The sequence below is a fragment of the Coregonus clupeaformis genome, chromosome 26 (assembly GCF_020615455.1).
Source record: "Coregonus clupeaformis isolate EN_2021a chromosome 26, ASM2061545v1, whole genome shotgun sequence".
NCBI lineage: Eukaryota > Metazoa > Chordata > Actinopteri > Salmoniformes > Salmonidae > Coregonus > Coregonus clupeaformis.
In genome coordinates, this window is record NC_059217.1 from 18,138,098 (window position 1) to 18,161,649 (window position 23,552).

Genomic DNA, 23,552 nt, shown 5'->3' on the forward strand with positions numbered 1-23,552 from the left:
CGTTTTCTCCTATCACAGCCATTAAACTCTGTAACTGTTTTAAAGTCACCATTGGCTTCATGGTGGAATCCCTGAGCGGTTTCCTTCCTCTCCGGCAACTGAGTTAGGAAGGACGCCTGTATCGTTGTAGTGACTGGGTGTACTGATACACCATCCAAAGTGTAATTAATAATTTCACCATGCTTAAAGGGATATTCAATGTTTTCTTTTTGTTTTTTTTCATCTACCAATAGGTGCCCTTCTTTGCGAGGCATTGGAAAACCTCCTGGTCTTTGTGGTTGAATCTATAGCTGTGTTCGCATACTCATACTATCTTCACTAACCATACTATTTGTGACGTAAATTGAATATGTAGTATGCTTATTGGTCATAGTATGCATATAGTAATTATGGCAAAAGTTCCCGGATGTCTTACTACATTCTTCTGAAAATGGGCGTGGCTTCACAACATTTTCAGATTTGAAGAAAATTGTGGAAAATATGCTGTCGAAGTCCGACGAGAGAGGATACAAATGAATTGCTTTAACTAATTATGACAAATGTCAAGAAAATGTTGAGCAATGTAATAAAGTAATGACTTTTCAAATAAGTTATGTTACACGTCATGTTGGCTGACAATTTGTTAGCTACACTATCCTTACGAACCGCATAGCATATCATTTCAGCAGTATGTACCGTATGTTAGCTAGCTACCTAAGTAACGTTAGTTGGCTACTAATACATCGAACTTGCCAGTATATTAACTATATGCTATCTAACTAACTACCCAACGTTTATTGACTTGATTATTCACTTCTTTCTTAGCTTAACTAAGTGGTATAGTCATGCGTTCTCAATGGATATTGTTAATTCGCTCTGGCTATTTACTCCGATTTCAGAGCCCTCTTGTCTGAGTGTGCCAGAGCACAGAATAACTGATGAATTTACAAACGCTCAACACCTGTTGAATATGGCTGGTGTCAGTAAACATCACCAAAAAAGCTTAATTAAATTGTTGCCAACAGCACAGTTACAGTCACCAAACGCTCGGGATAACATGAAAACAGCCTAACCAGCTCTGCTAGGGTGAGTAAAATGGTCAGAGTGAGGTGTTCTCTCATTTGTGTCTGGAAGTAGTTAACAAGCAAGCCAACGTTAGCAAGTTAGCTTGGGTGCTTGACTGCCGTTGTGAGGTCAGAACGCTCGGATCAACCCTACTCCTCGGCCAGAGCAAAGCTCTGAGTGCGAAACGCTCTGAATTTACGAACGGACAATCTGGCAACGCTCTGAATTTATCTATTGGTCAGTTGACCAGAGGCAGCCAGGTCCATGGGGCCAGATAGAGCATTGCCTCAAAGAGGACCACAGACAGGGAGGATAGACAGAGGTGCTTCTATAGAAGTTGCATCCTTCATCAGTTCCTATTTCCTGGTAGAAGGGCTGAAATCTTAAATAGTTCAAAGGGGCATCTGTGTAGATAGTAGGATACAGCTGTGCGTTTCTCCTGTGTGCACTGTATCTCTTAGGTCCAGTTTAGGTTATAGTGTTTTTGGTTTTACTATCCTTGTGGGGACAGAAGTCCTAAGGACAGTAAAACAAGGAAAATGTGTGGTGACATTTTGCAGGTCCCCACAAGGAAAAAGGCTATTTTAGGGTTACAGTTAAGGTTAGAATGGCGAAGGTGCATAAAGATGGAGGAATTCGGATATGACGTCATCGTTTTAGCACTATCCACAGAGTCCTTATACTACAACGTGCGACATGGTTCAATGTGCCAGTAAATCATCAGTCTACTTTTTAGTTTTTTTTTAACTGACTCTTGGAGCTAGAATTTGGATCATGTACACTGTGCTAATGGAGAGCAATGTACAATATGGCGAACTTAGCAAACTAGGCATTTGTGGTAAGTACATGGGAGTCGACATCTTTATGCACATTCGCCATTAGGGTTAAGGGTTAAGGGTTAGGTTTAGGGTTAAGGTTAAGGTTTAGGGAAAATACGATTTTGAATGGGAATCAATTGTTTGGTAAAACAAACGTTTGTGTGTGTGCATGTGCATGTGCACGGTATGTGTGTGTGTATATCTGTCTGTGTGTGCCTGTGTGCATGTGTGTGTGTGTGTGAGAGCATCTACTGTATGTGTGTATGTGTTCTGCTGTCAGGAAGCTGAGCTTAGCGGGGCCCTGCGTGTCAGTCCTCAGTGCTTTGCCTGTCAGCAGGAGGAAATCCAATGACAGATCAGCTCCCTGCAGCAGGGAAGAGGCCCTGTGTGTGTCGGTGTCGGTGTCGGTGTGTGTGTGTGTGTGTGTCGGTGTGTGTGTTGGAGTGTGTCTGTGTTTCTCCTAAAAGATCAGCTCTGTGCACCAGGGAAGAGGCCAGGGCCCTGTCAACCTCAGGCCTCCCGGTCAGAACCTGGGCTGCGGTTTAGCCCTGACACCCAACACACTGACATGCAGAGGGACAATAGTAAGCCAATAGTGTGCCCCCACTCTCCACCATGAGTAAAAACAACACTTTATTCTACCTCACTTCTTACAATTCCAGGACTCTGAGAAACAGTGGCAATAGTGGCATTGTTGATGGGTTGGGTCTAGTCTTGCGTTGCCGTACTTCCAAAATCACGTCGTTGTCACAAAACCGGGTTCTCGGCGAGGCTAGGTTAGATCCAACAGAAAAAAATGAAATAGTAAAATGTACTACTTTAGATTCACAGCTCAAGTTATTTATGTGCCTCAGTCCAGTCAGTCACCACTGAGAGGTTTTATTTAAGAAAACTGAAAACAAAACATTTTCTTACAGAGTAGTAGGTACAGTAGATACACCATCCAAATGGATACAGGTAGCATACAGTATGTCACAAAGGTAAACAAATTGTCTGTATATAAGATTTATACTACACTTTTACAAGAGGATGAGATATTCTAAAAGGACACGTTAAGGAAGAAATACAGTATATACAGTAGGTACATTCTCATGTAAACGATAAAGGGGAGAGTGGGGTAAGTTGAGCCAAAGGGGTAAGCTGAGCCACCCTTGTTTCTAGGAAACAATAAACAAAATTAACAATTTGACCAAATATTTTGGAAGAGGTCATCATTTCATGGAGTCTGTAAAGGAAGAAACCACATGGAAAAAGTGATAAGCAAGTTAGGTCCAAAAAACAGATTTTCACCAAGTCAAATGATTTTATTGTGTTAGAGGTTTCATGATGCTTGTATCTAAACCAAAGTAGATACTTTTAAGATCATTCTATGCATCAGTTGGGGTTTCTATAAGCTTCAATATGAGGGCCTAAACCTAGCATGAAAGTGCATCCTTGTAGCTGTGTGGGCTAATATAGTCAAAATGTTTGCCTTGGGGTAAGTTGAGCCAATGGCCATAATGCAAGGCATTATCGCTGGGATATGAGGTAACAACAGGGTGTATGTTAAAAGTGTCAAAAAAGAGAACAAAGTGTGTGTTAGGTGTTAAGCCAGTGTTAAAATATGCTTATAATGATTAAAATACCAAAAAAGTATTGTGATTGTGTTGAATTGTATTTGGTAAATAAAGATAGACATGGTTTTAAAAAGGTAGTGGTAATATTTAATTCAGTACAGAGGTAAGTTGGTAAGTGGTGCCACAAGACCACTTTTTTTGGACAAGCTATGTTTTCAAAACTGTAATGTTTACATTAATTTTTATTATTTCCAGGGATACACAACATCCTGAAATATATGTAGATATCGTTGTTGGAAAGATACTATATTTCCCTTAATGGAGTGATGATGAATGTAAAAAATGGCTCAACTTATCCCACTCTCCCCTATACTACAAAACGAGAAATAAGTGAATAGACAAGTGCTACATTGTTTTTTCCCCAGTCGGATCCATCTCAATCCATCTCGGAATGGACAGCAAACTCCACGTGTGTCCATATGTCCACAAAAAAGTCCTCTCTTCATTTGGATGAAGGGCTGAAAGTTCATAGAGCACCCATCAGACTCTGGCAGTGTAGTAGCATGCGACTCTGGCAGTGTAGTATCATGTCATGGAGCACCTTCCTTGTCCATCCTGTCCTTCAAACAAGAACCATAACATGTCCCAAGTCTAGTGTCACATCTCCCAAACCAGGCCCAAAGGCAACCCCAAGCCCCACCCACCAACCCACCTGGCAGGGTTGTAAGCACTTCATGCAGTGTCCAGTTCCACATCTCCCTTCCCAGCCCCCGTAAGACCTCAAGTGTCCTTTCACAGTCCTCCCTCTATACCCTCGTGGTCCAGGTGGATCGTCTGCTATTCCATCGGTCCCAACGTTGGGCAGCAGCAGGGGGGCGGCAGTAACGCAGGGCTGAGCCTCGGGGCCTCTCCCGTGGGCTACGTGACCTGCTGGGGTTTGTGGGGGCTGGTAGTCAGGCCTCCTCGGCCGTGGCGTCTATCCCAGCGTAGGTGAAGTTCTCGAAGAGTGCCATGTTCACGTAGGCCTGGGGAGGGAGGTTAGGTGAAATGATGGCAGTAAGATAGTACACTCTTACAAAAAAAGTGTTCCAAAAGTGTTCTTCAGCTGTCCCCCTAGGAGAACCCTTTTTGGTTCCAGGTATAACCTTTTTTGGTTTCAGGTAGAACCCTTTTGGGTTCCATGTAGAACTCTCTGTGGAAAGGGTTCTACATGGAACCGAAAAGGGTTCTACGTGGAACCAAAAGGGTTTTACCTCGAACCAAAACTGGTTCTTCAAAGGGTTCTCCTATGGGGACAGCCGAGGAAACCCTTTTAGGTTCTAGATAGCACCTTTTTTTCTAAGAATGTAGAATGATTTAGAGAACTAGGGTGTGGAATGCAATTTGAAGAAGAATTCTATGTAACTATGACCCTCTCAGCCAACTCCTGAAAGACAACACAAACAGGTCTGGGACCAGGTTACCTCTGTGCCCTATGGGATAGATCAGGGAGTTGCTATCTAATTGAAAAGATGAAAAGAGTCCTAAGTGAAACTGTAGGTGAATGTCTCCTTACCTTCCTGGCCTCCTGCATCCTGTTGAGCTGTACAGAGATCTGAGAGAAAGGAGGTCTCTCATATGGCCGGTCTCTCCAGCACTGCCTCATTAACTCATACCTAAAAAAAAAACAATGAACCAGCTATAACGGTGGACGAATACAGTATACACATATACACCCTCCCTCCCTCCCTCCCTCTCTGTCTCTCCCTCTCTCACACACATCCCCACACACACACACACACACACACACACGCACACTCTCACACAGACGCATGTATGCACACACAAACACACAGGTCCAAGCCAAGGTCATTACTTACACTTCGTCATCACAGTTCCTGGGCTGCTCCATCCTGTAGCCCTGGGGGAGTTTCTCATAGAGCTCAGCACAGGTCATCCCACAGTAGGGAGTACCACCTGATGCACAAAGAGAGGACAGGGAGAACGGGTCACTTTCACAGTGATACAATGACACAGGGAAAGGAGTCGAGTGACTCATCTTTGTCTTAGTCATTCTTTGTCATGATCGTGATTGTCATCACCACCATCATCATCATCAGGCGGGCAAGCAAAGTAAATATTTCCTTTAATTTGATACAGTATATTTCCCAGAGTGAGGGGTGATGTTCTGCTGACTCTCTGTGCGTGACTACTCTGTTAACTCTCAGCTGGGGCCCCTTCCCCCTCTCTTTCTGGTGTATGGTGTGAAAGCTGTGGTGGAAACTGAGAACATTTTGGTTATATGTGACGACCCACATTGCTGGGAACATGGGCTATTGCTATTCCTCATCTAATAAAATGTATAATGTTCCCACAGCATCACTATACGTCAACTTACCTAAACTCACTATCTCCCATAGAAGTACACCGAAAGACCACCTGAGAAAAAGAAAGAGGGAGAGGAAAGAGAAAGAAGGAAAATATAGGAAGAGAATGTAAAGGATATTGAACAGTTAGAGTGACCTTGTAATTACATTATTTACATTAGCTTGTCAATGCAATTGACTGATACCGATAATTTTGGGATAGCGCTACATGTAAATGCATCCTAGTGTTTTATTACAGTAAAATCAGATGACTTTATAGCAGCCTCACAACTGTGAGAGCAGAGAGAGAAACAACAAGTACTCTTAACTATTTGTACAAAGCCACCATCTGACTATGTGATTGTCAACTAACAAGATAATGTAGCCAACTCACTGCAAGTTCATCAGTTAACTGTCAGTCATTCTGTACAAATACAAAATAAGGAACCCATTGACCCAGCTTCAGGTAAACTCTCTCTCTCTTCTCTCTCTCTCTCTCTCTCTCGCTCTCTACAGGACATAAACACAGAGTAGTGGTCTGGTTATCTTTGTTTATATTCTGTGGTGTGTCACAAAATGACTGCCTTTGCTCTCGTCAACACAAGGCTCAACACACACACACACACACACACACACATTCAGTGCTGTAGCTAGCTCGTTTACAACTTGTTTACTACAGAAACGTCTCTCCTCTTTGCTAACCAAACTCGTTCGTTCCACTTCCTGTAGCTGTCCTTCCAGTCAATTCAGAAGCGGGTATAAATAGTCTGTGTTTGACAGGCTCTGTGTGGTAGTGTGGCCGTCCACTGGCTCTATGTTCCTCTAGGCAGGGCCGGTCCTGGCCGTTCTGCCGCCCTAGACAAGACCAAAAAATGCGCCCCCGAAAAAACTAAAATAGTCCCAGTAAGCAAAATGACATTGAAAAGACGTCTAAAACATGTGTTTTCCAGACGTTGAAGTTAGGTTCAATTTAGGTTCTGAATAAAAGGTGAAAAGACGTATTTTACGGACGTTGAAAAATACGTATTTCCCGGATGTTGAAATCAGGTTCATTTTCGGTTCTGAATGAAAGTAGAAAATACGTATTTTCCAGACGTTGAAAATATGTTTTTTCCGGACGTTGAAATCAGGTTCCTTTTTGGTTCAGAATGAAAGTTGAAAAGACGTCATTTATAGACGTCTATGTTTGGGCCAAATCAAGGCTGGTCCAGACCAGACAAAATCTGAACCAAACATAAACATCTATGATTGGTTCAGATTTGGTCCAGACTGGACCAAAAACCAACGTCCGTGGATGTAGGAATCAAGGCCGGTCAGGACTGCACCAAAAAAAGACATCCAAAAGGTGTCAGCGTTGGTCTGTGCTTACTGAGGTGTAGCCTACAGTGTTGCCTGAAATTAAATCTTATGAATGGCCATCTATGTGGTAGGCCAACCGTTGGTAAAACACCAAAAAAATACATCCGGTCCGGACCAAAAAAGACGTTGGCCCGTGCTTATTGTGGTGTAGCCTACCATGTCGCCCACAATGGAATTGTATTAATGTCCATCCATGTGGTAGACCCACCATTTGTAAAACAGGCTGTTGCATTGGCTTTATTAGTCCTGTGACTTAGTTCCTGTGACTAATCAATTTGGTTTTTAAGCGCTGAATATCAGCTACCCAACTTTATCAGGAGTTATCATGAGCCTATTTGCAATGTGTTTACACAGCGGGAAATGCAGAAGTAGGCCTATTTTATTTTTTACTATGATCAGCTTGTCAAAAATGTACGGATACAAACTTGAAACCACTAATCATGACAATGGGGTGAAACTCCTAGACAACAGTTGATTGTCCATTCCATATTGTTTTTAGGATATGTTGTTTGTTAACATGACAGCACATTTTTTATTTGATTGGGCGCCATTTAGGTTCGGCTATTTGATCAGGGAAACCTGCATGATATAAAAAGTGCTGTCTCATTACATTGTCATACATTTGATCTCCAGCCTGTAGGCTACAGAAAAGGCCACATCCTCTTTCTACCATATCTTATATCTGCTACGTGATTTGTGTTAGATTTTTTTTTTGTTGGACAGAACGTCGGTGGAGCGCAGCAGCGATGTGTCTCTCCAACAGCACCCTGGAGAGGAGCGCTGGGAATTGACAAGCAAAATATTTTGCGCCCCTGCCTATGACAAAGTGGGCACTGCTTATCACAGGGCTGCATCAGCGCTCACCTAAAAAGCCCATATGAGAGAAATTGTCATTTGTTTTTTGGCAGAATGATGTGAGGTTTTATGTGTTGTTGTTGGAGGTGCGTCTTGGTCAGTTTAACTCAGAAAATGCCGCCCTCGTCAATCTACCGCCATAGGCGGCTGCCTTATCCTGCCTAATGAGTGGGCCGGCCCTGCCTCTAGGCTTCCTGGGTTCTGTTATCAGTTCCTCTGCACTAAGTTAGCAGTTCACCATTGACGGGGGGGAGGAGGAAGGAGGGGAACATGATTTGTTGTTTTGGACAGCCGGGTAGAGAGAGACAGCAAAGTTATGTGACTGCTGGCATCGTATTATCTTCTAGCCCTTACTGGAAGCTGTGTAAGACATGATATAAGTGTCTAAAGATAAAGTCAAGATTTGTTCTATACAGTTCATATAAGGAAATCAGTCAATTCAAATAAATACATCTATGGATTTCACATGACTGGGTATACAGATATGCATGTGTTGGTCACAGATACCTTAAAAAAGGTAGGGGTGTGGTTCAGAAAACCATTCAGTATCTGGTGTGACCACCTCACATAGAGTTGATCAGGCTGTTGATTGTGGCCTGTGGAATGTTGTCCCACTCCTCTTCAGTGGCTGTGCAAAGTTTCTGGATATTGGCGGGAATTGGAACACGCTGTCATACACAGCGATCCAGAGCATCACAAACATGCTCAATGGGTGACATGTCTGGTGAGTATGCAGGCCATAGAAGAAATGGGACATTTTCAGCTTCCAGGAGATGTGTATAGATCCTTGTGACACGGGCCGTGCATTATCATGCTGAAACATGAAGTGATGGCGGCGGATGAATGGCACGACAATGGGCCTCAGGATCTCATCACGGTATCTGTGTGCATTCAAGGTGAAGAAGACAGATGTGGAGGTCCTGGGCTGGCGTGGTTACACGTGGTTTGCGGTTGTGAGGTCGGTTGTATGTACTGCCAAATTCTCTAAAATGAGGTTGTAGGCGGCGTATGGTAGAGAAATTAACATTAAATTATCTGGCAATAGCTATGGTGGACATTCCTGCAGTCAGCATGCCAATTGCACGCTCCCTCAAAACTTGCACATCTGTGGCATTGTGTTCTGTGACAAAACTGCACATTTTAGAGTGGCCTTTTATTGTCCCCAGAACAAGATGCACCTGTGTATTGATCATGATGTTTAATCAGCTTCTTGATATGCCACACTTGTCAGGTGGATGGATTATCTTGACAAAGGAGAAAAGCTGACTAACAGAGATGTAAACACATTTGTGCACATAATTTGAGAGAAATAAGCTTTTTGTGCGTATGGAACATTTCTGGGATCTTTTATATCAGCTCATGAAACATGGGACCAACACTTGACATGTTGCATTTACATTTTCATTTCAGTATAGTTGAATATAAGTCAGATACTCACACGTCACTCTTGGTGGTGTACACACTGTAGTTTAGGGACTCTATCGCCATCCAACGCACTGGCAACCTCCCCTGCAACACAAAGAGAAAAAGTCAAGATATTCCCATTAGAAAACGTTGTAGAATTTGGTTTTAACCAACAGTATGGAGTATGTCTGGTACAGAATTATAAGGGTCAAGTCCTGTGCTTCTCTCTTCTCATTGCTAGTTGTAAGGGAACCTTGGTCTTGTAAGGTAACTTGTTGCCATGTCAAACACACTACTGCCCTCTTCAGTTGATACTTTTACGTCAGTCTTATTTCCCGTTTCTGACATACTCTCCCGTCCATATGTACAGTATTTGGACAGTAAAGCAAAAAAAAATCATTTGGCTCTATACTCCAGCATATTTTATCAAAAGGTTTAGTATTTGGTCACATATTATTTGCACTCAATGACTACATCAAGCTTGTGACTCTACAAACTCATTGGTTACATTTGCAGTTTGTTCTGGTTGTCTTTCGGATTGATTTAATCAAATAGGAACTGAATGGTAAATAATGTATTGTCATTTTGGAGACAATTTAATTGTAAGTAAGAATAGAAGATGTTTCTGAAAATGTCTACATTCATGTGGATGCTACCATGGATAATCATGGCTGAATTGTGAATAATGATGAGTGAGAAAGTTACAGAGGCACAAGGATCATACCCCCCCCCAATAAATCAATAATCAATGTTTTGTTGTAGCCTCTGTAATCTTCTCACTCATCATTATTCATGATTCATTAATGATGTTTCTTAATCATGGCATTATCAGGATTAATTTAGAAGTGTTCTATCCATCTCTATCTACTCACTTACTCCAGTCATCATTCACCAGTTCTTTTTAGGCAAAACATAACCCAAAACACAACCAAAACAAACTGGTATTCTGTACTGTCGGCTCATATGAAACATGTAATCTCAAATCCAAAATGCTGGAGTATAGGGCCAAATATAAAATGTAGCTTCTGTGTCCAAATGCATACAGAGGGGAGTGTATGTAGTGCTATTGTGTGGGATATTCTCTTCAGAATGTTCTATTTGTTGTTGGCTGACCAATGATGATACAGACTAGAATCCTAGCTATTGTTCCTAAATGCACTGTGCTGTATGTGACTGAGCTCCCACCATGGTCTTTTTGACGTAGACCTCCTCCCCTCGGGACAGACCGAAGTCTGCTATCTTGGCCACCAGGTTGTCTCCCACTAAAACATTCCTCGCTGCCAGGTCTCTGTGGATGAACTAGAGAGGGAGAGAGGGGAAGAGAGAGAGAGGGGAAGAGAGAAAGAGGAGAAGGTTAAAAACAACATGAAGCTCACATCTGGGAATGATATCATATTAATTTATGTTGAGAGGAAATCTACATTGATGTAGGTTCCTGTACATTCCCTGTCATATTTATCAATCATCATTTGTGTATTGAATAGCATTGCTGTAGGAGAAAAGAAAAGAAAAAAGGATACTACCAAATGTATATAAACTTATATAAACAACAGAATAGGCAACCCCCCTCCCAACTCAAGGACTCAACTTAAAGTTCACAGGGACACCTGTGTGCATAGCCGCGGGAAGTAGTTTGGTAGTATACTTGTTTTTACTAGTCCACTAATACAGGACTAGAAAAGGCCAAGTGCACTAATTTTGTGAAAAAATATATATTAGAAAAAAAAAAAAAAGTATTCAGATTTTTCAGGGGGTGCTGCAGCACCCTCAGCACCCCGACTTCCTGTGGCTATGCCTGTGTTTATATTTACCTGTTTGTCGCTAAGGTAGTGCATGCCGGTAGCCACGTCGACGGCGAACTGTAGCAGTTGTTGTGAGGTGAGGGTGGAGGCTGTGCCGTGCTCCTTGGCGAAGGCAGGGTCTGTCTCTAGGACTCGGCTCTTACGCAGGAAGTCAAGTAGGTTTCCAAATGGGGCGTACTCAATGGCAATGTACAGGTACCCTACACAGGAAGAGAGAGGCAGTTAGGGGAAAGTAAAGAAAGTTGATGATTTACTGTTACACTGTATGGAGAAGGTTGTCTATCGAGATATCATTTGCGTAAAAGTTTGCCATGGAAAGGTAGGAAGGCATTAACGGAGTATAATACTGTAATCCATAGAAATATAATTCTAGTCCTGTGCTGTAATCATCATTATAAAAATGGTTGTTTGGATCCTGGATGCTGATTGGACGAACAGCGTTCCAAGCCGTGCTGTATTGGCCATCACAGACACACCTCTGCCTGCTAACAGCTCCATCTGTGCCTCCATAGGAATATCATGTTCAAGGTAGGAAGCCATTAACTGAGTATAATACTGTAATACATAAAAATAGAATTCTAGTCCTGTGCTGTAATCATCATCATTTTATCGAGAGAGAGAGAGAGAACCACCAATGCTAAGTCAGGGCTACTTGAGAAGCATTAGGAATGTGAAACACGGTGGTTTAGTAGGATGTCATTTTTTTTGTAATCTCCGCTAATGTACTTTCCACTCTAAACTTCCTCCCAACAGTATGTTATCAATCCTAGATCTTTATACAAAGAGAAACAGGCACTTCAATTATTTCCCAAAACTATCAGAAGTGGTTTGGAAATTGAAATGTCATGCTCAGAGCTTGGTCCAAAGGCTCTATATTACACAGATAGATATGCAGTAAGGTAGTTTACTGATGCGGCGGATATGACAATCAAAATAAATGTGATAGTGCAAATGCTTCTAGCAGACACAGTCCTGTCCAGGTGCACGAGAGGATCTGTATGCATCCGGATAACTCAGAATATTAACCACTTCATGCTCTGCATGTTGGGCTCAGCTAAGCATTATTGAATCAGCAACTGATATAAGGTAAGCCTATAAGTTTACATAATTAAGTGTAACTAAGTTTCATCTTGAAATATTGAAATCACTATCAACATACTATAGCTATCATATAAGAATACAGACTTATTTCTATCAACTTGCGTCAAAACTCATATTTCCTAAAGAGATACAGTACTTTAAAGTCCTCCCTTGAGATAACACTGTCCATTCATTAGTATAGTATTAATTAAGAGCATTGCCCAGCATGGTCAGTAGGTGGTGGACTCACCCCTGTTTTCACAGGCTCCTATGAGGTTGATGATGTTGGGATGTTGGCCCAGTTTACACAACACTTCCAGCTCTCCTGCAAAGTCCCGGTGGTCATTCTCCGAGGCAAACTCTGCTCAAAAGCAAACAGCACACACAGCAAGTTACAAACAGGTTTCAGAGAAATAAGCTTTGTTACATTATATCACTGACTTTAGAGATGTGTGTGTAGGAATGTGTTAGAATGTGTGTTTTGTTTGACTGTTATGTGTGTGAGTATGTGTTAGTGATGTGATTGTGTGTGTGTGTGTGTGTGTGCGTGCGTGCGTGTATGTATGCGTGCACATGCTTGTGTGGTAGTGTATGTGTGTGTCAGCGGAGGCTCCTCAGAGGAGGAAGGGGAGGAATATAAAAATAGTGAAACATTAAAAAAAGTATCCTTTTTAGATAAAACTATACTAAATATATTCACATATATTCACATAATAATCAAAATAATTGATTAAAACACACTATTTTGCAATGAAGGTCTACAGTAGCCTCAACAGCACTATGTAGGGTAGCACCATGGTGTAGCCGGAGGACAGCTAGCTTCTGTCCTCCTCTGGGTACATTGACTTCAATACAATACCTAGGAGGCTCATGGTTCTCACCCGCACTTCAGTGCATAAAATGTGGTCAGTAATTGACTCAAAGAGAGAGAACTACAATAGTTGAACAGTTTTGAACAAATTAATTTCTTTAAAAATGAAGAAGTGAGAGAGAAGAGAGAGAGATATTTAGTTGTATTTTTTTAAACTTTCAATTAGCTAGATAGTTTAGCCTACTCAAACACCCAGCTCAAACAGAGAGGGATGCTATGTTAGCTAGCTGCCTATAGCTATCCAACACTGGAACTCTTCCAAGTCAAGGTAAGCTTTTGGTTTTATTAATTTATTGCAACCGGGGCCCGCCGGTGTAACTGCTACACTGCTTGCTGACTCTACACTGTACTGCATGATTGTAGCAGGTTTACTAACACGTTAGTTATATTAGCTATGTTGACTATGACGTTGCTAACATCATTAGTTAATATGGTGACAACGATGTAGGCTGTGTTTAGCGATTAGCAGTTATTAGGTTTGGCTTGGAAAGGTTTTTCCGCCTGGTCACAGACAGCTGATGTGTTGTGCACTGAAGTCCACAAGCGAAGGTAAAAAGTTAGAGGAGAGCACGTAGATGAGAGAAGGAATTATACAACGAGCAAAATGTTCATGCTGTTTGTATGTGGCTGCTATGAAAGTGAACTGTGTTTGTGTGTGATCAGGGGTGTATTCATTCCGCCGATTCTGTTGAAAAATGTTTCTTAAACGGAAGCAAATGGAACGAAACGGGGATAAACATACCTGAACTTGTCCAATAGAAACTCTCATTTGCAAATGTTGGACTAATGATTACACCCTAGATCAGCTAGATTCAGGCAAGAGTGTGCAAGGCGGTATTGAATGTGTCACTGTCTGTCACCTCGATTACTCACATTTATCTCTCGACCTGTTGTAGCAACCTCATGATGGGTATAGGGAAAATTTGAGTATCACGTAGTAGCCTAAATCTATCGATGTTACATTGAGCTGGGTGAATGGAATATGAATGACAGACATCCAATATGCTGTAATAGAAATAAGGCCATGCTCATAAAAACAAAATCATCCTCCCTCATCTTAAATTTCACTGACCGCCACTGGTGTGTGTGTGTGAGTGCTTGCCTGCGTGCGTTGGTACATGTTTGTGAGGTACCTACTACCTTTCAGCATCTTGATAGCGGCGCTCATCTTGGCCCCGTCCTTCTTGATCATGGCCTTGATGACCTGGCCGAAGTTGCCCTCTCCGATCACATCTTCAAACTTGATGTCATCCCACTCCAGGATGGGGTAGGTGAGGGGCTCAAAGGCAGGCTTTGGCCTCCTTGTCAGGGTCAGGGTCCCAGAGTTAAACTGGAGGATGGTCTCCTCTCCCTACGGGTTGCAATGACGGCTTTGTTGCATTTTTTATCAAAGCATTGAGTCAAAGCATAGAAATGATCAGGTTTGAGGTGTGTTTCTCATAACATGTCTATATGTGAAGTTTGAGACAGTGTGGAACGTTTATCTAGTCAGCTTATCCAACTTCTTAGTGAAGGACTATATAGTTTAGGTGTGTTTTTATGGCATGTTTGTGTGTGAGTCCTCTCTCTCACTCACTCACACACTCACACACTCACTCACTCACACACTCACACACACACACACACACACACACACACACACACACACACACACACACACACACACACACACACACCCACCGATCCAGACTGGTAGGTGAAGGTGCGTCTGCGGTTGAGCAGGGTCTTGCGGATGCAGAAGAGAGCCAGCAGGGCCAACAGGATGGTGACACAGGTGACCGTCACAGACCCCACCACAGCCACCAACAGCTGGTAGCCCTCACTGCCCGGACGCCCCCCCACACCCTGGGTGGTAGGAGTGAAGTCCTGGAGACCTAGAGGGAGAGGTAATATGAGGAGATGCACACTCTTATGCAGATTAACATTGACTATATCCTATTTATTATGTAAGTATCTTCACGTTTTAAAGTGATAGTTCACAAAAAAATCTATGTTCACTCAAGAAGTTCACTCAAAGTTTTTGGGACATTTTCAGACGTCAAAAGTGGTCAAATGTCAAAATGAGTCCATGTCCCACACTATCTGTTGTTTAGATCCAGTTTTACACCTCAATCCCAAATGAGTGGAAAAGATAGGCATCTAAAGTGATGAAATAAGATGCTGGTACCCTTCTTTGTTATTCATTTGGGATTACAGCATTGCTTGATCTAAACAACAGATGGTGTGGGACTCAAACAAACCTTGACATTTGACCACTTTTGAGTTCTGAAAAGGCCTAAAAAAACGTAGATTTTCAAGTGGACAAATTTAAATCCATGTACTTTGAAGCCATCAGAGAGAATTAGCGTTTTTAACACTTTTTACTCCATACATGGTTTTTAAAACCATCTCTCACCATCTCCCTGGGTCCTGGCATGGACAAACTTGCTCCACTCCCCGGGTACTTTAGAGAAGGCCCTCACTCTGAACTGGTAGAGAGTACTGCCGTTGAGCGCTGTCACGTCTTTAGCCGTCTTGTTGCCATCGTCTGTGTCGACCCAGGGGTGCAGGCTGCCCTGACCCACCGGCTGGTACTCTATGATGTACTTCACTATGCCCCCGTTAGGGTCCTGAGGGGGCTGCCACTTCACCTGCACCGCAGACACAGACAGGGGAAGGGCCTGGACGTTCCGAGGAGATGAGGGACCTGGGGGAGAGAGGGGAGGAGAGGGACAGAGAGGAGACCTCAGCGGGGTTATTATTGGTCAGAAGGTGTTAGCTTATGCTACATGGCTATTGCCAAACCGTACTTTTAAAGTGCTTGAATTTCTTTCTGGATTTCCTTAGTAAGTCATCCATTCCTAAATGTCCTTTCCTTTATGCACACATCTTTAACCCTGACACAATACGAGGGCAGGGGGGAGCCACCAACCATCCACCATCCATCCGCCAATCACAGTCGTCAACACTCACTGCTAAGCCAATAGGAGGAGCTCTTGTTAGTTACCCTGGCTGTTTATGCGGAAGTTGTATGGCTTAGAGGCGGGCCCCAGGCTGCCACAGTTGAGCAGCCTGACGACCACTTTGTAGTCTTGGTGGTACTGCAGGTTGTAGAACTTGGTGGAGAGCACATTGAGCAGGGTGGTCTCCTCTCTCAGCTTCTCTTCTGAGGGGGAGGGCCCGAAGAGCTGCACTAAGAACCCGCTGGCCACACCCACAGCCCTGGCCGCATTGCCAGGCAACAGCCAGCGCACAGTGGCGTTGCGGCCCTCCAGCGAGCTGAAGTCAATCGCTGGTCGAAGCGTGGGTTCTACAGCAGCAACACAGAACACGCAGTCATGGAGAGGTCCTCCAGCCTGGGATACTTACTCATTCTACTGTTTACTTAGACACAGCATTGTGTTTACAGATGGGCAAAGAACATTCTGATTAGGTCACTAGACAGAATTAAAGAACCATTCTCTCACAGATTCAGAACCTGCACTCAGCTGTCCCCTAGGACAAACCTCTACTAACTCCAACTTAGAAACTCACACACACACACACACACACACACTCCCCCACCTGCAACATCACCAATTTCCTACAAACCTCTGCTCTGACTTTATTGCATTTCGACAATGCAAAAACTAAACCCGGCGTACTGTTGCTGCTCACCTGGACAGTCAGTCTCCATGATGGCCTCAGGTCCCAGAGTTCCCTCCCCTCCCTCCCCAGGACGGGTCAACTGGACACGGACGTGGTAGCGTGTAGATGGCTTCAGATTCATCAGAGTTATAGGCTCTCTACTGTATACTGAGAGAAAGGAACACAGAGAGATAGAGAATCAGAGAGGATTAGCCATACACTTCAGGGATCTAAAGTGAAGTATGATACATACTAATATTGATAATGACAAATTGGCAAATTGTCTTGCATTGTTTTTAGGCAAGGCAATTTTTCCTGTGAAATGGATGATATTATGTTGCCAGGATAGTAGTTGTAACTCCCTTGACTTTACATGAGATCAAACTCCATCTGACGTACGCACCTATGATGGAGGACCAGGAGTCTCCTGTCTCCATGGGCTTGTAGAGGAGCTTGGTGGAGTCGATGGGTCCGTCTCCTCTGTAGGACTCCACAGGCATCACCACCAGCTGCTTACTCCTCTTCTCCAGCAGCTTGGGAGGGGTGCTGGGGCATGGCGGCTCTGGCGATAGAGGGGAGAAGAGTGCGTGAGAACTTGAGTAATGGTTGATACAGTGAGGGAAAAAAGTATTTGATCCCCTGCTGATTTTGTACGTTTGCCCACTGACAAAGAAATGATCAGTCTATAATTTTAATGGTAGGTTTATTTGAACAGTGAGAGACAGAATAACAACAAAAAAAATCCAGAAAAACGCATGTCAAATATGTTATAAATTGATTTGCATTTTAATGAGGGAAATAAGTATATGACCCCCTCTCAATCAGAAAGATTTCTGGCTCCCAGGTGTCTTTTATACAGGTAACGAGCTGAGATTAGAAGCATACTCTTAAAGGGAGTGCTCCTAATCTCAGCTTGTTACCTGTATAAAAGACACCTGTCCACAGAAGCAATCAATCAATCAGATTCCAAACTCTCCACCATGGCCAAGACCAAAGAGCTCTCCAAGGATGTCAGGGACAAGATTGTAGACCTACATAAGGCTGGAATGGGCTACGAGACCATCGCCAAGCAGCTTGGTGAGAAGGTGACAACAGTTGGTGTGATTATTCGCAAATGGAAGAAACACAAAATAACTGTCAATCTCCCTCGGCCTGGGGCTCCATGCAAAATCTCACCTCGTGGAGTTGTAATGATCATGAGAACGGTGAGGAATCAACCCAGAACTACACGGGAGGATCTTGTCAAGCTGGGACCATAGTCACCAAGAAAACAATTGGTAATACACTACACCGTGAAGGACTGAAATCCTGCAGCGCCCGCAAGGTCCCCCTGCTCAAGAAAGCACATATACATGCCCGTCTGAAGTTTGCCAATGAACATCTGAATGATTCAGAGGAGAACTGGGTGAAAGTGTTGTGGTCAGATGAGACCAAAATGGAGCTATTTGGCATCAACTCAACTCGCCGTGTTTGGAGGAGGAGGAATGCTGCCTATGACCCCAAGAACACCATCCCCACCGTCAAACATGGAGGTGGAAACATTATGCTTTGGTGGGTGTTTTTCTGCTAAGGGGACAGGACAACTTCACCGCATCAAAGGGATGATGGACGGGGCCATGTACCGTCAAATCTTGGGTGAGAACCTCCTTCCCTCAGCCAGGGCATTGAAAATGGGTATTCCAGCATGACAATGACCCAAAACACACAGCCAAGGCAACAAAGGAGTGGCTCAAGAAGAAGCACATTAAGGTCCTGGAGTGGCCTAGCCAGTCTCCAGACCTTAATCCCATAGAAAATCTGTGGAGGGAGCTGAAGGTTCGAGTTGCCAAACGTCAGCCTCGAAACCTTAATGACTCGGAGAAGATCTGCAAAGAGGAGTGGGACAAAATACCTCCTGAGATGTGTGCAAACCTGGTGGCCAACTACAAGAAACGTCTGACCTCTGTGATTTCCAACAAGGGTTTTGCCACCAAGTACTAAGTCATGTTTTGCAGAGGGGTCAAATACTTATTTCCCTCATTAAAATGCAAATCAATTTATAACATTTTTGACATGGGTTTTTCTGGATTTTTTTGTTGTTATTCTGTCTCTCACTGTTCAAATAAACCTACCATTAAAATTATAGACTGATCATTTCTTTGTCAGTGGGCAAACGTACAAAATCAGCAGGGGATAAAATAAGTTTTTCCCTCACTGTATGATGAGTCTCAACCAGAACATTAAATCCTTTTCGCTAGACCATTTCTCAGTGTATATTTAGGGCTGGTTTCCCAGACGCAAATCAATCCTAGTCCTGGACTAAAAAGCAGGTTCAAGTCCAGGACTAGGCTTCATCTTTATATGGGAAACCTGCCCTCAATGTTAAGCACCTCACATTGACTGAAATAGACCAGTAAAATACTTTTCTCTTCTCACCTTTGACAATGAGGTTGAACTTCCTTGAGTCTTGTCCCCCATTGGTGGAAACCCTGCACTCCCATAACCCAGCATGCTCAGTGGACAGACGGGGAATCTCAAACTGGGCTGTGCTCTTATTGGAGTCCATGGTGGTGCGAGACGCCTGAATTAGAGGTCCAAAAAGATTTTGGTAAGGCTGCTTACAGTCTGAAGTAATGTTGATCCAACTGATATTATCATTACAAATATTTACATATTTTCACTATTACAAAAACATTGAATTTCACAAATCTCACTGACTACACAATCACAATTTGTTTCCCAGTAATGGAATAATCAATTCTTCCATTGCCTCTACCTTGAGCACAGTGCTGTCCAGTTTGCGCAGCTCGATGCTGGTGTGGCTGGGCAGGGGGTTGCCTGTGGCGGAACATAGGATCTTGGGGCTGGAGTTAAGGTTCCACTCTAAACTACTGGCCATGTTCAAGATCTGGGGGGCGCGGTCTGATGGGGGAGAAACAGATGATGAAGAAGATTATAATAAAGGTGACAATTATGATGATGATGATGATGATAAAGATGTTACTGCTACTTGTGATGATGTTATTCATATTGATGTTGGTAGTGTCAGTGGTGATGGAAAAGTGGAGGAGGAAGAGGAGGAGGAGGAGGAGGAGGAAGAGGAAGTAATGTTTACCTACCTGATTTCTCACAGTTCTGTCCTCTCCAGCCAGTGGGACACTGACATCCACTGAAGCGGTTACACACTCCCCCGTTCTTACACTTACAGCTCAGCCTGCAGTCTGCCCCGTACATGTCCCTGTGGCAGGCTGGGGGAGAGGGGGAGAGGAAACATTAGGATGGGAAAACCAAGGTGTTGAGATTCTGATAAGTGTGTCGTGATTGAAATGCTACCTGATATGGCTTCATTTCAACACATGCAATCATGTTGATAGGTTGGTTGTACAATTACAATCAATATTAATTGGGCAATCTAAGGCCGAAAATATGCCATAACCATACATATAACAAATGAACTCACATCTGTTGCAGTGGTTCCCAGACCAGCCACTGGCACAGGAACATCCATAAGGGTCAGCCAGGCAGAACCTCAGCCCTCTACAGTCCATCTCTGACCTGCATGACTCCTGGCAATTAAGCCCAAACATTCCCTCTCTACAGGCTGGGAGGGAATAAAGTACACATAGATACAGTACAGGACAGGTACAGTTACTTCAGACAGTTTGGCAATAGAATATACTTGTCTTTTACAAACACGCACTTATACGCACACACACACACAATATTGCTAATTTGTAGTATGTGTCAGCTTCAACGACTATAATCTTATGCCCCCCCCACCTTACACAAACACACACACTCACCTGTCTCGCAGCGCATCCCCATGAACCCCGGTGGGCAGATGCAGTCCCCATCCCGGTGGTGACACACACCTCCATTGAGACACTCTGGACAGTCCTTGTCACAGTCGGCACCCCACTTCTTACTACCACAGTCTGGGATGGACAGTAGAGGAGCGTCAGTGGCCAACACACCCAAATACAAGCACCTCATCCATATGTGAATCATCATACATACTCTTGTAATGGTTAGTAGTAATACAGATGTTAATAACACTATTAACTGAGTACTAACAATGTACATTCAAAGATACAACCCATCTAAAATGTTTCAAAGAAAAAATTACAAAATGTATTGGTCAAGCTTATATAAAATAGATAAATAACAGCACAGACAGTATTCAATCAGTAAAGTGTATCAACACCATCCACACATATCAAGTGTGTATGTCTTGTGGGGAGTGTGGGTAATGAGAACACTGTACCTCTGACAATCAGCCTCATCCAGGCTCCATAGACGGGACTGTCTCCCACGAAGCTGGCACTGTAGATGCCCTCATTGGCACTAGCCACATCCTCCAGGGTTAGTACAGCCGTACTGTTGGACACATCACCCCAGTGGGTCATGTAGAAATAGTTACCTGGTGTTACAACACAGTGAGTCAGCACAATGGAGAAGCTCTTATTAATGTGAATACATTATCATCCACATGGTGGGGCTACTTTATACTTGTTACTTTATACAAAGGGAATGATCAAATAATTGCCTATATTGCCATCAAATTGTCTCATTTAGATGAATCTGTTCCCTGCTCACACATAAATGCCTGCCCTTCATCCATCCATCCATCCATTCATCCAGCCACCCATGCCTCCCTCCATCCCTTTGTGACTCACCGTTGTATTTCCAGGTGACGTCTCTTCTCTGGGAGCTCAGGACCTGCATGGCCAGGTGAACTGTGTCTCCTCTGTTAGCTGTCACTGTGAGGTGGGTCGGGACAAATAGGGCTGATAGGAACAATACAGAAGAAAACAAGTTAACTCTCTCTCTCTCTCTCTCTCTCTCGCTCTCTCTCTCTCTGTCTCTCTCTCTCTCTCTCTGTCTCTCTCTCTCTCTCTCTCTCTCTCTCTCTCTCTCTCTCTCTCTCTCACACACACACATAGACACACATGCTCTCTCTTCTTTACCTTTGGCAAAGTTGTTGATGAGTGTCACTGTACCCAGGTTTCTAGGAGGATCGGTTCCCTGGGATGCATGGCAGTAAAATATGCCTGTTTGGTCCATCACACCCACAAACTCGTTCGCCACCACCTCCTTGGTCTTGGGCCTTTTGACTCTGTAATGTGGCCGTGAGGAGAGGATGAGGATGCTGTTGTCCTTCTTGATGTCCAGGTCCAGCTCTGCTGCGTCCCGCTCCCCGGTGAGGCAGGAGATGGAGAAGAGCTGAGGTGTGGAGGCCTCGGCGTTGGAGATTATGGTCAGGTCTGTCACCGCACCTATAGGGACGAGATGGCGTCACTCACATGATACAGTCATCTAAACTATTATGAGGTAAAACAACAAAGGGCAGCTACTGTAATAAGCTATTGCTTATTACAAACAGATGTAAAATCAGTTTATCTATTCTAATCCAAACAAACATTACTAGACCGTAGGGCATGCGTATTTAAATCTTACCCTACAACTACGAGGTCTAGAATACTGCTGGTTTTCTGTTCTACCTAATAATTAATTGCACCCAGATGGTCTCCCAGGTCTAAATCAGTCCCTGATTTGAAGGGAATAATGAAACAATGCAGTGGAAATGGCTTGAGGTCCATATTTTAATTTGAGAGCCTTAGGCCAGGCATAACACAACCTTTTGACACATTCCAGTTACATTCTGACCTAGGATCAGTTCCCCCAACTTAAATCACTGTGAGCTAAATAACCAGTCATGCTGCATATGGTGGGTCATTTTGCTACATAAATCCAACAACATTCCTGTTCTGTGGCATTCTAGCCCTGATTTACAGAACAATGGCAGGAAACTGGTATGAGCTCCTGCTCTCTCAAGGGGCTTCTGCCTTCTGCATTCCACTTTGACTTTTATAGTAGCCCATAACTTGTTGTGTCAAATTCATTCTGATGTTCATAAATATTAATTAGGGTTGCCTTGCAGAAGTTATACTTTCTGAGGTTACTGTAGGTTACACTCTCTGTGGACATTATTAATATAATAAGGACAAGCACCTTGAGCCATGTACTTTATTTTTAGAATACAATAATTAATTGTCCTATTATTTCTAGGATTAAAATAAGATTGTTTGACTTTTACCTGACACATGGATGAGGCACAAACAAAATAAGATGTCTATCATAATTGTAATCCTCACAGCGACAATTCCGAAATCAGTTGTGTCTAATCCAATTATTCTATTAAAAGTAGACACTTCTACATTCCAAGCGATGGTCCCCAGTGTGCCAAAGAACCGCACGCGTCTTTGCGCATTTCCATAAATTCCAGTAATAGTTTTTAACAGTAAAATAATCCTGGCGGTGATAACTCTGTCCCTGTTAGTGTCCCAGACCGTTTCACATTCTCCACTCCAATCTGAGTGTTCTGAATCTGTTGTTCGTAAAATGGGGTTACTCTGGGTGGGAGAGGAGAGGAAGGAAGAGCGTCACGAGGGGAAAGAGGTCGCTTTTACTCTCCAGCCAAGTTTGGTTTTGATTTCAGGAGCTGGAGAAGAATGTTGCACAATGTTATAGATTAGACTTTATACTTGTTATAGAATTTAAGTTATTTTCACAATCAATTTCCATTTGTCCACTAAATGCATTGTTAGCCAAGTCAATAATTGAAAAATGATCTATATTATTTTATGTATTTGCACACTGTTTTGAAGATGCCAACAATAATTTAAAAAAAGAGGATTTAGATGTGCATGTGTTTTTCATTTCCCTCAGACATATTCTATCACACTCTGCCTCTACATGCACAATGCTGACACTGCATTTCGCCATGCTAATAGTATGCACAATTATATATATTTTTGCTGCAGATATGTTTT

The 23,552-nt window shown here is 43.2% G+C and overlaps 1 protein-coding gene across 4 annotated transcripts; it reads right to left on the bottom strand.

Annotated features, from left to right (window-relative positions):
- Positions 1 to 3,663: 3,663 nt before the first annotated feature.
- LOC121540433 (tyrosine-protein kinase receptor Tie-1) lies at positions 3,664 to 23,078 on the bottom strand. Of its 4 annotated transcripts, none has more exons than XM_041849301.2 (23): positions 22,817 to 23,078; positions 21,687 to 21,995; positions 21,396 to 21,506; positions 20,984 to 21,139; positions 20,523 to 20,654; positions 20,180 to 20,320; positions 19,839 to 19,967; positions 19,496 to 19,641; positions 19,156 to 19,300; positions 17,144 to 17,302; positions 16,771 to 16,908; positions 16,121 to 16,423; positions 15,530 to 15,820; positions 14,815 to 15,008; positions 14,275 to 14,485; positions 12,514 to 12,624; positions 11,193 to 11,383; positions 10,567 to 10,680; positions 9,416 to 9,486; positions 5,796 to 5,836; positions 5,278 to 5,374; positions 4,974 to 5,073; positions 3,664 to 4,443 (listed from the first exon to the last, which is right to left on the bottom strand). In XM_041849301.2, exons 1-23 carry the CDS (start codon positions 22,857 to 22,859, stop codon positions 4,372 to 4,374), a joined length of 3,405 nt encoding a protein of 1,134 aa, XP_041705235.2. In that variant the 5' UTR covers positions 22,860 to 23,078; the 3' UTR covers positions 3,664 to 4,371. The 4 variants fall into 4 exon arrangements, with proteins under 4 accessions (XP_041705235.2, XP_041705234.2, XP_041705237.2 ...); XM_041849300.2 differs by having other exon boundaries at positions 14,272 to 14,485; XM_041849303.2 differs by lacking the exon at positions 16,121 to 16,423.
- Between the last annotated feature and the right edge of the window lie 474 nt (positions 23,079 to 23,552).